Source organism: Eufriesea mexicana, unplaced genomic scaffold, assembly GCF_001483705.2.
Source record: "Eufriesea mexicana isolate 0111107269 unplaced genomic scaffold, ASM148370v2 scaffold1289, whole genome shotgun sequence".
Lineage (NCBI taxonomy): Eukaryota > Metazoa > Arthropoda > Insecta > Hymenoptera > Apidae > Eufriesea > Eufriesea mexicana.
Genome location: NW_016909413.1, coordinates 206,974 through 223,213, shown reverse-complemented (window position 1 = coordinate 223,213; position 16,240 = coordinate 206,974). Strand labels below are relative to the sequence as shown.

Below are 16,240 nucleotides of genomic sequence, written 5' to 3'. Positions count from 1 at the left end.
CCTACATATTTAACCCCCCCCCCCTCCTCCTCTTCGTCTTAGGCTCGATTACGCTCGACGTTAGTTTATTAAAGAAAAGTGCCGCGATTCCTTCGACAAATCCACTGTGCATAATAATAATTATGCGAGTACCTATGCACTGCGTTGTTCGCGGTTCGTGTTCATTCGGGGCACGACTCTCGCGCAGCGTATCGATATGCCACGAACGATGCAACCGCCGTGTACTTCCGCATATTTCGCCTTTGTTGGACTTCACTGACGCCACGCATTCGATATGGCCGACGCATTCGCGCACACGTCTATCTTATTAATGACGGGAAAGGCTGGAACACTTAACGCGTTATCCGTGGATGCAATGGTAATAGATCGATCGAATTCGTTCCTCCGCGAGCTACGGCTTGCAACCGGAAGTGGCCATCCAGACAGCTCGGATTTATCGAATTTTTCATTATTACTCGAAATTAATGGGAAATCTAGAAAATTTCGGGATCTTTATCGTCGAACGAGGTATATTCACGAGTCGCTAAATCATTTCAACGAGTTAATGAATTTCTGTTCATCGTGTGTGGTCTATGACAAATGCGGGGGTCGTGGTGACCAGCTGTCCAACCATAAGTGCTCAATCAATGATCTTTGAACTACGTGGCCCGTGTGTGAAGTGCTAAGCCAAGATGTCACAAGTGCACATTTTTCCTCTGTTGCGAATTGTCGATGGTAAATAAGTTTATTCTCGTGTAAATGTAATTTCAAGTTTTAATAATAAATACACGTTATTATCGATCGTTCACGCCGATTGTCATTTTTCGTGGCAATTTTTATTTCTCTGCTATCGAATTATACAACAGTCATGGTATCCTAGGTCGTTGAATTCGTCGAAATATAGACTACAATAATACCATATCAAAAATATAAACTATTATTTGAAAAAACGACATGTATAATAATTCTAAAAATATATATAAAGATATTATATGTACATACACATTCTTTGTTTTATACTTATGTCTCTGTATATCGTCAATAGGTCCAAATTTCCCAAATTTCATCGAGGAAGGTTGCTTATAGTGGACTGTATTTTAGGTAGTAGTTTCGGATAACTCTTCTGATCTGTTCGAACGATATTGACTGACTGACTGTGCGATGCACGATCTTTCGAAGCCCAGGATTGCCCAAAGGGAAATCGATTTTCCCATTGGCGTTTGACAGGACCGAGGTTGGGCCCTCGGTTCGCGAATCAGGTGCCCCCAAAGAAGGGAGGAACGTCTTCCGGGACCAGGTCAAGTGGTGGAGGAAACCTCTCCCTCAAAGGGGGTTGCTGGTGGGCCACCCGCACATTCGTGACCCGATACTTTATGGCTTCGAAAGTCGTGACATCGCGCATGGCCTGGTCCTTTCCCTTGCAAGCCTATTGTCAGCCAAATCCTAAGTGCTGTTGCCTGCTTTCTAAATCAGTGACTAAAGAATGCCTCGTGTCCGGTGACCCGAGGGAAATAAAGAACGGTTTGTAAAATATATCGAAAATGAAGAGAGTAGAAGACACGGAACTTGAAATAAAACAGCAATTAGAATCTGGCTGCCAGAAGAGCCTAACGGGTCTTCTGGGACTGGGGTTTGTACCCAAGATGGTTTAATCCTATACACACGGATTAACAGTCTCTATATTTTTACTGTGTACAAGGGAATTAATACTCATAACTAAAATAAAATAAAACGAAATCTGATTCTCCTACCTACTATTCAATTTTTCTCTTTCGCCTGTGGTTCGATACGGAAGTCACTGTTGCCGGACAATAATTAAATTACTTTCATAATCCAATTTGAAAAATAGTCCAAGGGGCACCGGGTTTACAAGATTCTATTTTATATTCTCCAACGATGCTATGAATACAGATCGTTATAGATGCCCACAGGATGCAACCCACGTCAGGAATTATTTATCGACGATAAAATCGACGTTCCTTCGACGCAAATTAGCCTCGCTATAGCACGTGAAATGCAGGCTTGTTAAACAAAACGACGGGATGCCGGGTGAAACGCGTGACGAACAGGGTGGCGAGTGTCGCGCGTATTATTTCCGCGTTGTTGAAATAACTATAACGGGGTGACACGCCCCCTTTCACCCTTTTCGAGCAGCCCGCGACGATCGATTTCGGCGAGGGAAGAAAACGGAACGGTGAAATTTTCTTGCCGGAACACGCAATACCACGTGCTATTTAAATCCTCTGTAAACGGTTGCTTGCCTATCGGCCAGGAGTATCTTGACGCTTTGCTTATCTCCCACGGAGTGCAATTTAATTAGAAAATTACGAACGAACGGGTCGCGATGGTTTTGCTGTTTATTATTAGCATATGGTATCGCGACGCTAGGAAAGTGATATTTTCCGATTATTTTTCAGAAATAATTATTTTTAGCACGAAATCCATGTCGGGGCAGCCAGTGTTTAGAAAGTGCCAGAAGTGTTTGGACAACGGGGTACTTCATCTGTGTAATTATTGGAAAATGATAGTATTGGTTTTATGTATAATAAGTATGAGTGTAGGTTTTATATGTGTGAATGATAATGAGGTAGAATAAGTGAAAGTCATTTTAGATGATATAAATGTAACACGTGCGAGTGAAATCTGGTATGAATGTTGTTAAAAGATGTTTACCAGGAGAGTGCAATGTGGTAATGGTTTCATAGATTTTTAAATTTATATGTGTTGGGATGAGTGGAACAAGTATGCATGGGATGGAAATATCTAATGAATTCAGGTTATTATGATAAATGAGTAGGCGTGTAATGATTGAAGCGTTGTGTGAATTGTGTATGTTAATGTAATACATGAAAGAAGAAAGAAGAAGAGGAGTGTGGTTTGGCATACGCCAGTTTGAATTTAGTTTTAATAACCAGGTGACGTGCGAGCATGTGATTGTGATAAATTAATTATATTTCAACCTAATATTCGTGTTTGATAGTCTTTGTAATTAAATAAATAATTCTTCTTATTGTTATTAAATTTTATCCACCATGATGATATAATGAAAGTATTATATAATGAAAATAATTATCGATCGCACAATGTTAAGGTTGTAAATGAAATTTGAATTTAGAGTGGAAGATTAGTATCAAACGAAGTCGTTGGTCACCACTTCCTGCACATTTTTAATACAAACAGGTGAAATTTGTAGAATAAAATGTACCTACTATTTCTACTGTAGTATAAAGAAAGGGGATATTTTATTTAAATAAATAATAAAAATTTGTAAACACTGTGTTAAATGTTACATGTAAAACATTTTTGAGTAACGAAGAATGTTATTTTGATCTGGCTGGTGAAAAGCAATACGATACGAAATTATGCATATCAATTAAATAAATATAACATTTATAAATAAACGTGTTTAATAACATCGATAATTTACGGTCAAATAATTTGAGCCTGCAATTCATTGATTTCGTAAATATTGTGGTTGGTCGTTAATTTGTCGGTAATTAATACAGTTTAGTAATATTCATGTCCTGCATTAAATCCGATATTTACAGATAAAAATATCCGCATACTTCGTAATTGTTTCAATTCTGCACATATTAATGAAAAAATAAAACGCTGGTTATGTTATAGACATTTCACTTGTATTATTACTCGTATTATCCGAAACGAAATAAATTTTCAATTCAAAATTCCGAAATGAGAACTGCTACCTGGAATCTGAGCAATTCCAGAAAATACGGAATAGAATATACGAAGTGGGATAGAGGGGTAGAAAATAGCTAGGGGTAGAAATATACTAGGACGAAAGATTTGCAGAAAATATGGAATTCCACAAAACGCTCGATTTCGGTGGAATTTTTATAAACAATTATTTCTAATGGAAGGTCGCAATTTAGGGGTAATAGAGGGGTAGAAAATACCTAGGGGTAGAAAATACCTAGGGATAGAAAATACCTAGGGGTAGAAATATACTAGGACGAAAGATTTGCAGAAAATATGGAATTCCACAAAACGCTCGATTTCGATAGAATTTTTATAAACAATCATTTCTAATGGAAGGTCGCAATTTAGGGGTAATAGAGGGGTAGAAAATACCTAGGGGTGGAAATATACTAGGACGAAAGATTTGCAGAAAATATGGAATTCCACAAAACGCTCGATTTCGATGGAATTTTTATAAACAATGATTTCTAATGGAAGGTCGCAATTTCCACAAGGGAGAGTCATCTTCGAGTAATTACACGAAATTGCAGTAATTACGGTTAATTCTGCTTCGTTTCGCTAATGGACATCGCCGCGTCGGTAAATTACACGTGCTACACAAATCACGTCATCGTGTATACACGTTTTCGAATCGACTGGGTTATTTCTGCGGTGACAAAGTAACGAGAAATCCTATTTCTCGATAGAACACTGCTTACGCAAAGTATATAATCACCTTCGTCGCATTCCTATTCGTCTAGCACAGCCTGTATTTCTGTTCTTCCGTCAGCCATCAGCAGGATGTGTTTCAGCTTCGTGAGCTCACCTCAATACGTAATGTCTCATACGTAAATATTATAAATTTAATACAAATAATAAACAATATCGAATTTGAACTAACTGGTCTCAACAGTAGACCAAGTGTCGTAGGTCACGAGCCAGGTTTAACTTATCATCTGGCTCCTCTATCGCTCTTCAGCCAGACATGTCTTCGGTGGTTCTAGGCTGGCAGTGGAGAGGTAGGTTACTGGTACAATTAGCATTACTAAAGTTCGTCGATCGATTATACTTCTTCCATTGCTCGTATATTGGCAAGAAAATGGCGAGAAAATAGTCAGTGGTGTCAGGTAGACTGTTCCTGAGCGCTAAAAGGGGATCTGGTATTTGCATCAAGTCATCTGTGATCGAGATGGGAGATGTCTAACTGCACAGGAGATTAAAACGAGGACTTTATAGCTGTCTTTCGACGTTCACGTGAGGAGAATTTCTAAATCAAACTTTCGTGTCATGTTCGTTCATAGCTTACTTGGCTAAGCTGAGCTAGCAATGAGACACGTTCTATGAGCGAATCAGGATAGAAGCAAACAGCTTAATAAAAGCTTCGCTTTTTGTCTAGAGCATTCTTAAATTACTGGAATTTGGAATTTCCTCTGTGATCACAGTAATTTCAAGTACATAATTCCTCTGTCAGGTACAAAGGTTAGCCCCTGAGCATTTGAATCTTTAACACGTTCACACCAGCACAGCGATTCGATTTTCTCGCTATTGAACGGCACATAGAGCAGCCACATAGATGCGACATTAGAGTGTGAGCAATTGGATCAGCGAATAATCCAGAATTTTTCAAAATTGCGTAACGTGGTGCCTTTTCTTACGTAAGAGCTTATCTGTAAAGAGTAGCACGCTGAAAGTAAGATAGCTAAGAGTAGTAAGTACTACGGTGACAAAGAGGCGCGTGTGGTGGGCACGTAGATAATTTGAACTCTAAACCAACGATATTTTTGATAGTATGCAGCGTTTGGTTCAATATTCAAGCGTGATCCAACGGTGGTGCACACTGCCCGATGGGACAGTCGAGTGCGACCTACCGATCATGCACGTGTTAAATAATTTGGAAACGAAAGATTTAGGAATCTCGTCGAGTTTGGAATTTCCTTTGTGACCACAGGAACCTTCGAGTATCTAATTCTTCTGACAGGGTTGCTCCCTGAGCATTTGAATCTTTAAATAATTTAGAAGAGAAAGATTTAGGAATCTCGTTTAATGTAATTTATAACCGTGACAATCCTCACTAATCTAACTTTTCAGAATCTTTACTTATCAGGATCGAACTCTAGAAAATTGATGAAAGCTCGAAGACAGGTATCTACTTTCATACTACAACCTCTAGAATCACAAATAATCATTGTCTTTCCACGAAATCGAGAAATTACCGAGAATCTGACAATATCTGCGTTATTATAACGAAACAAGCGTCGAATAATCAAGAATGTCCCGTCTCACGAACAGACATGGCCGCCAAAGGTCCGACATCCCCTGAATCCGAAGTCGGAATCAAACGTAGAAATTCATCGAGCGTAATAACCCGACAGGTCGCGTAATTACGCGGAACAGCTCGTGGAACGCGGAAGAATCGTGTCAGAGGGTTGTCGTCGAATCCGGAAGCGGTGGTTCGGCGTTTACGGCCGAATACGTGCTGACGAGACATGACGGGTTAGGCGTGTTTATCAAATAGGCGAGGGAGTCGTGTATCGTTGCGTACAATGAATGGGATCGACGGGTTGGACGCGTACAGAGGTTAGAAGTGGCTCGCGACTCGGTCACCTCGGTCTAGTCACGGCCGTGTACGCAGAGGGCGCCACGGTCGCTCGAGTGCGCGCGCAGCGCTTTGGCTTCCCTCGTCAAAGCCACGCGCGGCCTACGCTTGTCAAATCTGTGACTACGTGTTTCGCCGAGTAACCAAAGGGTTCTTCAACGATGTTTTCCACTAGACCGAAAACGATTCGACCATGTCGGATGGAACGCTCGACGAATCTACGATAGCACGAGGACGGTTTCGGGCTTTTGTTTTCGGATTCCCCAACGACGGTTTTTTGGTCTACAGAGGTTACGTTTAACGAAGTGAATTGGGCGATTGTCAAAAAATATTTTTCCTCTATAACGCGATGCCTGCGAGATATTTTTGTCGGATTTTAAGTCTCTCTTTTTAAAGAGGTATTCTTTTAATCCGGTTTAAAAAATCTTTTATTTCTTCTTACATTTTCTCGAGGTATATGCTTTCGAAAATGTCTGTGTAAAAGGATTTATTTGAATTCGTGAAATTAAGAAAGATATAGGGGTTTGAAGTGTGATGTACAGCCATTGTACAATGGGTACCAAAAATGCATCATGGTTTTCTTCGAAAAAAATCCCAAAGAAGTGGATTTTTATTAGTTGAATTACAAGAATACGACCTTAAATAATTGTAAAGTTTGGTAATGTGTTAAATGGGATAGTATAATAATAGTAATTAAATGTACTGTTAGAGATACCTTTTTGTACAGAGGGTTATGTTTAACAAAATGAATGGGTCGATTGTTGAAGACTATCTTTTCTCGATAACAAGATGCTTGTGACGTATTTTGGGGCGATTTTAGATGATTTTTCTTCACAAATAATTGTAAAATTTGATAACTGTTCTAACCTATTACACAGGAAACAGATATCGAGGTGTTTTCTTTGTGTGTATCCCTTTAGAATTTATAACTGTATCGAGATTGATATAGTAATCACGGTTTCAATGAAAATACTAAACTTTTGGAAATGGAACTTAGTTTATTAAAAATTTCACTTGGTAAAGATGCAGAGTCAAATAATTGATAAATATTTCTTAAGACAAATGCTAATTCTTGGATTAGAAATTTACCAAGAAGCAATAATTTTATTTTTTAGTGGACAGCCTAAAATTATGTATATACGAACAGTATTTAAATATTTTAATTAGATTCTTTTTGACAAGATTTCATATTTAATTGAAGATTTATTTCATTATTTTCGTTCAACTCCCGAAGTTCTTTAACTTTCATTGCAAATTCACAATGCGTGGAAAAAGAGCGATACGAAAGAAGGCAAACAGAAAAGAAATAGAACGGATCGCATTTCTAAATAGCTGATTTCGCAGCAGTATTTACGTTTGCAGAGAAGTATTGTACACGAGTATATTTTATCCCGCGTTTAATGTATGCCACGATTTGCATATGTTAGAACGTTTTTGAGCTAGAAGATAAGAAACGGTACGAAACGATACAATAAAAAGAACAGAAGTGAACGTATAAAAATGTCCGGCCCTCGTACACCTACAATCGTACATATGGCGCAATCTAAAACGTTAATCTAAATACGATTGAATTCCTACGCGTGAGTGTTGCGTTGCTACAAACTCAAAAGTTTTCATTCGAACAAACACAGCCAATCTATAATGAACCTACATCATTAAACAGTCCAATTCAATCCCTAAACAGGCATTGTGTAAAAGATAAAAATATACGAATAAATTATAACATATATCCTTTAATTCGTGTATATCATTTTTCAAATTTCTAAGAAAATTAAATTCAATCTTCTCCCTCTAATTAAACTTGAAAAAATTAATAAGATGATAAGATAAGAAGAAAGATCAAATTTTCACTGTATAATACAAGTATAACAAATATTCTTTAATTTATCTGTATTCTTCTTGAAATTTCTAAGAAAATTAAATTTAATCTTCTCCCCTTTAATTAAATTTTAAAAAATTAATAAAATAATAAGATAAGAAAGAAGTTAAAATTTTGGAACAAATTTCATGGATATTCCTTCTTTTTGATTATTTTCACTATATAATACAAATATAACACATATTCTTTAATTTATCTGTATTCTTCTTGAAATTTCTAAGAAAATAAAATTTAATCTTCTCCCCTCAAATTAAACTAGTAAAAATTAATAAAGTAATAAGATGAGAAGAAAGTTCAAATTTCGCAATAAATTTCATGAATAGTCCTTCTTTTTGAAAATTTTCACTATATAATACAATACTTCATAACACAATGCAGTAATATTATAATAATAGTAATAGTAATAGTAATACTAATACTATACATACATATAATATTATAGTATAGAGCACATATTATAAATTATATTTATATTATAATATATAATATATATAATACTGTATAATACTATAATATAGTAATGCGATAATACAATACAGTACATACTTTAATAGTACATAAATAGTTCCGGACATCTCACGCAATTATCAAAATAAGATATCGAAAATATTCCTAAAATTATCGGTGTTGTTTATTTTCAAATTTCCCGCTCCTCCGCGAGTCTGACAACGTGAAAGAGAAAGTCATCGGTCCACCATCGAATATAAACATAACACAGATGCTCCGTCAACCGAAGCAACGTCGGGAAATGGCGCGGATATGACTCTATTACCTCCATTGTCTCTAATCGCCAGGCAAAAATGCGTCCATTATCGACACATCGCGAATTTCGCGAATTTAACTGCAACAAAATTGTTTGAACTACAATTTTTGAACGTACCGAGCACTCGATCACTTCCTACATACAGTATAAAGCTATTTACGCTTACTTATACAGAAGTAACCGAATTCGCGGGAGCATGTCTGATGGTAGAATCGAGTTTCGTTTAAATTAGATCTTTAAGGCTCATGTAGTTAAAACTGTTAGAGGTTTACGGGTGTAAACCGTATCCTTTTGGAAGGCTGTTTCGAAGTTTCGCCAGCATCGTAGCTAACTTCGTCAGGGATCCGGGAGACTCGTGCAGCGTATCCGTGTATTCTCAGAGCCCTGATGGAACCGAGGCCACGATGCTGGCGAAATGCTGAAACATTCTTTCCAAGGAACACGGACCCGCCTTTGTTGCTATCTGAAATCGTTGGTTAAAGAGCTTCCGATTTCGTTAACGATCCCTTAACCCCTTGGAGGTGGGCGCAGCTCGGGGTCAAGCGTTCCGCCATATTGGATTTGCTATAGCAAACCGAGTTGCGACCAGCTCGATACGAACGAAAGCGTTTTTCAAATAACGAAGATATATTCGCCTGGAACGAATGAAATCAAGTTTATTACGGATTTTAAGGTAATTTTGGAACACGTACATCAGAAGTTATGGGTATTACGAGATTTCATGGTCCCATATTAAACGTGTTAATTGACCCAGATTATCAGGTAAACGATGAACTGCTCGGGATTTTTGATTTATCGTGCAATGATAATGATTCGGAACGCGCGGCGTAAATCTGCGAGTATTATTCGAAGCAATTGAGAAAAGTTATGGATCACGGATACATGATTTTCATCGTACAGGAAACGAAATATTTTGGAAATTAGGCACTAAAGGATCGAAGTTAAATATAGGCGAGTAATTTTTATTAAATTTATTTTTACAAAAATATGAAAATTTGATTTTACAGTGTTAGGTATACTAGATTGTAGATTTGAGTTGAATATTAAATTTCTTTGATATTAATACATCACTGACGGATTTTACACGTCTTGCAGAGAACAAAGGAAAGAGATCAATGGCTACCCACTATATATAAAGATCAGACAGCGACTACACCGCACCTAGCGGCGAAACTCTGAAGTTAAACTCATTTAACACTAAATCTACCACAGCTCGAACGACCATTTTAGAACTTGCGATTAAAAATTTTAGCTTCAACCGTGTAACTACGCTCGCTCGACTTAGTGATTTTTCTTTTAATACGTATATAATCGATTTTGAAATAATTCCTCTTATTACGTGTCCTTTTTTATTTACTTTTTCCCAGATTTCTCAGATTTCTCATCTGCTTTTTATCTAGGTCGTTTGAACGATTATGGTCGGTTTAAAGTTAAAATACAGAACAATTAATATCACCTATATAACTATTTGTTCTATTCACAGGACCACAACTTCCCATTTGCAAAGTGTCGAAAATGAGTTAAAATATACCGCCAAAAATAAATATATACATATACATATATATAATAATTTAAGAAAAGAAAATTATTTTTGCTTCTATGTTCACATGACACTTTTTATTTATTTTCGCTCATAGGGTATAGTGACACCCACATATGGGAAAAGCCTGGGACACCCTGTATATGTAGAATAAATTTGACTACAATCCTACATCATGCGAAGGTCTAATATTGGACATTTTTCTTGTTAATTCTTTACTATAATTTAAAACATGAAATCATTTTTCAGTCTATGCTCACGTGACACTTTTCTCTTATTTCCACTCATAGACTATGCTAACATTATTTGACCGGAAAAGCCTGTGACACCCTGTACACGTAGAATAAATTTTACTACGATCTTACGTCCTATAAAGGTCTGATACTGATCTTCTCTCACGTTAAATTTTTATTATAATTTTTTAGAAAATCATTTCAGGATCTATATGTACATGATACCTTTTCTCTTGTTTTCAAACACAGACTATGTTAACATTATTTGACCAGAAAAGCCTGAGACATCCTGTATATGTAGAATAAATTTGACTACAATCCTACATCATTCGAAGGTCTAATATTGGACTTCTTTCCTGTTAATTCTTTACTATAATTTAAAACATGAAATCATTTTTCAGTCTATGCTCACGTGACACTTTTTTCTTATTTCCACTCATAGACTATGCTAACATTATTTGACCAGAAAAGCCTGGGACACCCTGTACACGTAGAATAAATTTTACTACATTCTTACGTCCTATAAAGGTCTGATACTGATCTTCTCTCTCGTTAAATTTTTATTATAATTTTTTAGAAAATCATTTCAGGGTTTATATGTACATGATATATTTCTCTTGTTTTCGAACATAGACTATGTTAACATTATTTGACCAGAAATATTTGAGACACCCTGTATATGTAGAATAAATTTGACTACAATCCTACATCATGCGAAGGTCTAATATTGGACTTCTTTCTTGTTAATTCTTTACTATAATTTAAAACATGAAATCATTTTTCAGTCTATGCTCACATGACACTTTTCTCTTATTTCCACTCATAGACTATGCTAACATTATTTGGCCAGAAAAGCCTGGGACACCCTGTACACGTAGAATAAATTTTACTACATTCTTACGTCCTATAAAGGTCTGATACTGATCTTCTCTCTCGTTAAATTTTTATTATAATTTTTTAGAAAATCATTTCAGGGTCCATATGTACATGATACTTTTCTCTTGTTTTCACACACAGACTATGTTAACATTATTTGACCAGAAAAGCCTGAGACATCCTGTATATGTAGAATAAATTTGACTACAATCCTACATCATGTGAAGGTCTAATATTGGGTCTATGCTCACGTGACACTTTTCTCTTATTTCCACTCATAGACTATGCTAACATTATTTGACCAGAAAAGCCTGGGACACCCTGAACACGTAGAATAAATTTTACTACGCTCTTACGTCGTATGAAGGTCTGATACTGATCTTCTCTCTCGTTAAATTTTTATTATAATTTTTTAGAAAATCATTTCAGGGTCCATATGTACATGATACTTTTCTCTTGTTTTCACACACAGACTATGTTAACATTATTTGACCAGAAAAGCCTGAGACATCCTGTATATGTAGAATAAATTTGACTACAATCCTACATCATGTGAAGGTCTAATATTGGGTCTATGCTCACGTGACACTTTTCTCTTATTTCCACTCATAGACTATGCTAACATTATTTGACCAGAAAAGCCTGGGACACCCTGAACACGTAGAATAAATTTTACTACATTCTTACGTCCTATAAAGGTCTGATATTGATCTTCTCTCTCGTTAAATTTTTATTATAATTTTTTAGAAAATCATTTCAGAGTCTATATGTACATGATACTTTTCTTTTATTTTCGCTCATAGAATACACTGACACCGTTTGGCCGGAAAAGCCTGGGACACCCTGTATATGTAGAATAAATTTTACTACGCTCTTACGTCGTATGAAGGTCTGATACTGGACTTCTCTTTCGTTAATTTTTTAAAACAGGTTTATCGAGAGATATATAGCGAGGCTACAGATAGAACCGAGCGTGTATCGTTTGAAAATGAACCGGTTCCAGATGGCCAGGGTTAAAGGGAGACGCATGCCTCTACGTTCGAAACACGATTCAACGGAAACGAAGTTACCTACTTTCCCGTAAGCACATGAAATTCCCAGAAGAACAAACTCCATTAAAACCTGGCCCCTTTATGCATAAAAAGGTATTTCCTTATCGTTCCCCATGATCGCGAAACCGAGCGAAATTGTTACGCAAAACGATCGTATCGTCGCACGGCAGCCCTAAAATAGTTCAACCGTTCTACTCTCGGACAGCTGCTGATTTGCATGTTTATTTTCAATGAAAATATTTACTCCTGGCCGCACGACCGTCGGCTTGGGTAAATGATCGCGACAAATGACAACATTGTGGTACCCAAATTTAAAAATTCCGAGAACAGATATCGAGGAATCGTATATATTCTAAAATAATTCCATCTTTATTCTAAATACAACAGAAATAGGAAGAACACGACTCAACGAAGTCACTCGCGTGAATTTACCCTTCGTTTGGGTAATTTTAAATTCTAAGTATTAATTAACATCGATCTTTAGAGATTAAATGGCTGCCTCTCGAATGCAAAGGATGAAAATCACATTTTTCAAACTGGACGGCTCGATAACTCGGTCAATTTTCGTCCAATGTACTTGAAATTTTGTATAATAATTCCTAATACTATACTCTTCAATTACGTATACGGAATTTTCGATCGCATAATTGGTTTTCACGCAGTGTTAAAAGAAATATCGAATTTTTCACACGTCTTAGAGTTCTTTTCTTCAAAGCACTATCTTTTCATAATAAATTATTATTTTGTCAAATCCCTACGTGCAACCGAAGTTATTGCCTCGTAGTTCAAGAAAATCGAATAATTTTTTGTTTAAGAATAAGTTCAAATGAAAAATTACACGCCCACCCGTTTTCAACGAATTTCTGAAGGCCTCTCACAGAGACACCTATTATATCCACAATAATTAACATTTTTATACGAAATTTTGACGAGATGTGCTTTAAGAAATGTACATTCCGAAGACATGAAAAGTTTAATATAAAACGAATCAAAATTAATGGCAAAAAATTCTCGAAGATTGCTTCTATTTTCAACCCTCACAGTGGTCTGTCCCCTTAATGAAATGCCGTTAAAAGAAGCTGAGAGATCCGTTGAGATTCAGAAAATAAATTCCATTTTTACCCCGAAATCTGCCAAGTATTTTCCACGACGATCTATCACCCTTCGTGCAGGCGTACGTATCCCCGCGACATTTCGCTGGAAATAAATAAGCAAATATATTCGAGTCCGACTCACCGACGAATACCGCAGTGCTGTTGTGCCGTGGATCGTAAGGGCATAGTCCCAGCCCATCCATATCGCTCTCCTTCTCGTACGCGCCATCCTGAAACACGAACAGCAAAATATCAACGTTAGAAATCGCGTGAGAAACTCGCACCTTCTCGTTCCGCGGTCAACAGTCGTGTGTCGCGGCGCGTAACAACGCAGCGCCAACTGGCGGCCAAACGGCTCAACTTCATCGCTTCGTTAACCTCAAAATTCGCGCGCTGCGAAGGTTTTAACCAACGTTAGAGTTACGGAAACGAACATACGAGGGTTTTATCATTCGTACGTCCTCTCTTTCCTCCCTTTTCCACTCTCTTTATCCACTATTTTCCCTTTTCACTGAACCCGTCGCGGAAAAATAATCGGGGCGGTCGCGAAGTGCGTCTGAGCGGCTGGAAACATCAGGAACGAAAAAATATGGCGGAGAGCGAGTAACGCAATTCGAAGGAATCGTATTTCCTGTTTGTAAAACAACGGCTTATCTTTCCACCCGACCTTATTTTTCCGCGGGTGCAACGATGCACCCGGCAGTGTTCAGCCGCTGTGCCTCTCCTTTTCCTTCTAACTAAATTGGTCTGTTCTGCATGTTAAGAAATTAGGATGAGCCACTCGAGGAATGAATACTTCATGAAGTATTTGCAGCTTCTTAACGAAATGGAAATAGTGGAATCTCGTTGTTCCACGGGCATCGAAGATTTCGGAAATTGCTGCCAAGAGATGGGGGAATTTAAGAATTCGCAGCGATCGTTTCCAGCTGCGATTTTATATTTCCGTTTTCGATATTTCGACCGTGGGTTGGATCTAATAAAAGAGGAAAGTTAGTTAAATTGCGTTATAGGGATTTATAGGAATTTATATGAATTTGAATGCTCACAGTGATCGTTTTCAGCTGCGATTTTATTATTCCGCATTCGCTACTTTAACCGTGACTTCAATCTAATAAAGGAGACGAGTTAGTCGGTTATTGCGTTATATGTGTACACGTGTTCTTTAAATATACAAAATACGCGTGATTTTTAAATGACTATCGAAATTAATAAGCTATTTGTGCTACCAAAATGATATGCTCACTTTTAGAGAAATCAAGGAAAAATTAGGAACGACGTATTTTTACGTCACGACGTATTAATACGTTTTATAATATAATTTTCTTTAGAAAGCTGATTGTTTTTCGCAAACATTTGTTTTATACCCGACAGGTACACCAATCGAATTCTGCTTCGTTGAGAAATGGCATCTAGCTACGAAAGAATATTTCCCGGAATTTGCTATTCCCTTATTTTCCAAAAATTTATACAAATTTTCACACGGTACGAAAGGGGAAAAATTGTTTATCCAATTCTATACTTAAAATCGTATATATTGGTTATGTCCATATAAACTCGTACAACACTAACGCTATCACCGCGATAAACCATGAAAATTCGAAAACAGGGAAACTTAAGCAGATTTAAACTCGCACAGGATGAAAGCGCTGGAGAAATAAAAATAACAATCGCTCTAACTCTAAGAAAGCTACGGAATAATTCAGAAAAGGTGGTAGAAGGATATTTCCTTGATCAACATCGAACTAAAATTTCACGCGGCATTGAAAAGACTGAATTCAACTTGGAGAAAGTAATCTCTTAGTAGCCTGGAATTCCACGAGATCGACTGTATTACTTAACACCAATTGAATCGATTCGATTTAATGTACCACGTAGCCATTAACCGACATCGAACCCACGGTACATAAAATGCTTCGCCAAGTTAACCCTGGTCCAAGGCGCCTCGGCTGGGTCCCTAGGGAAATTTCACACTCCCCGATAAAAAGGAAAAAGAAAAACTCAAGAAAAAAAAAAGAAAAAGAAAATAGAAAAAGAGAAAATATCATCGATATCGTACTTCGTCTCAACAGCGAAGCTCTGTCATGGAATTATTTATTCCCCGTTGACAGCGATTAGGCGAGACAAAACACAGGCAAAGCTATCCTCCGCGAATTCGAGATGTACCGCGTCCCGGAGAGCGTGTTTATAACATGATTTTTATTCTAAGGCTTACACTTTTAACAGACCTAACGGTTTATTTTATATTTTATACCGCGAATGCAATTCCGGAGGTTAGATGTGCCTCAACGCCGTTCTAGCGGATTAAGTTTATAAAGGTAAAGCAAAGTTTAGGAATTCTACAAGTACCAGACGCGACAGATGGGACCACGTGTGACAGACCCAACGAGCGACGGACGGACAGCACTTATAAATCACGTCATTGACCATCAAAAATCGGCTCCTTGACAGTTTCCTACTCCTTAGCCAAAGGTCCTTCCGTCACACCCTCTGTCCAATTAAAACTCCTTACTTTTCCACCACCAACGTTTA

At 37.2% G+C, this 16,240-nt stretch overlaps 1 protein-coding gene across 1 annotated transcript in view; it reads right to left on the bottom strand.

The window, feature by feature from the left end:
* Positions 1–13,928, bottom strand: part of LOC108547813 (semaphorin-1A) — a 172,408-nt gene extending 158,480 nt beyond the window's left edge. Inside the window, exon 1 of the mRNA XM_017900485.1 lies at positions 13,854–13,928. Within this exon, the coding sequence (XP_017755974.1) occupies positions 13,854–13,914 (61 nt within the window). The 5' untranslated portion in view covers positions 13,915–13,928. The remainder of the gene's footprint in view (positions 1–13,853) is intronic.
* Positions 13,929–16,240: the final 2,312 nt, after the last annotated feature.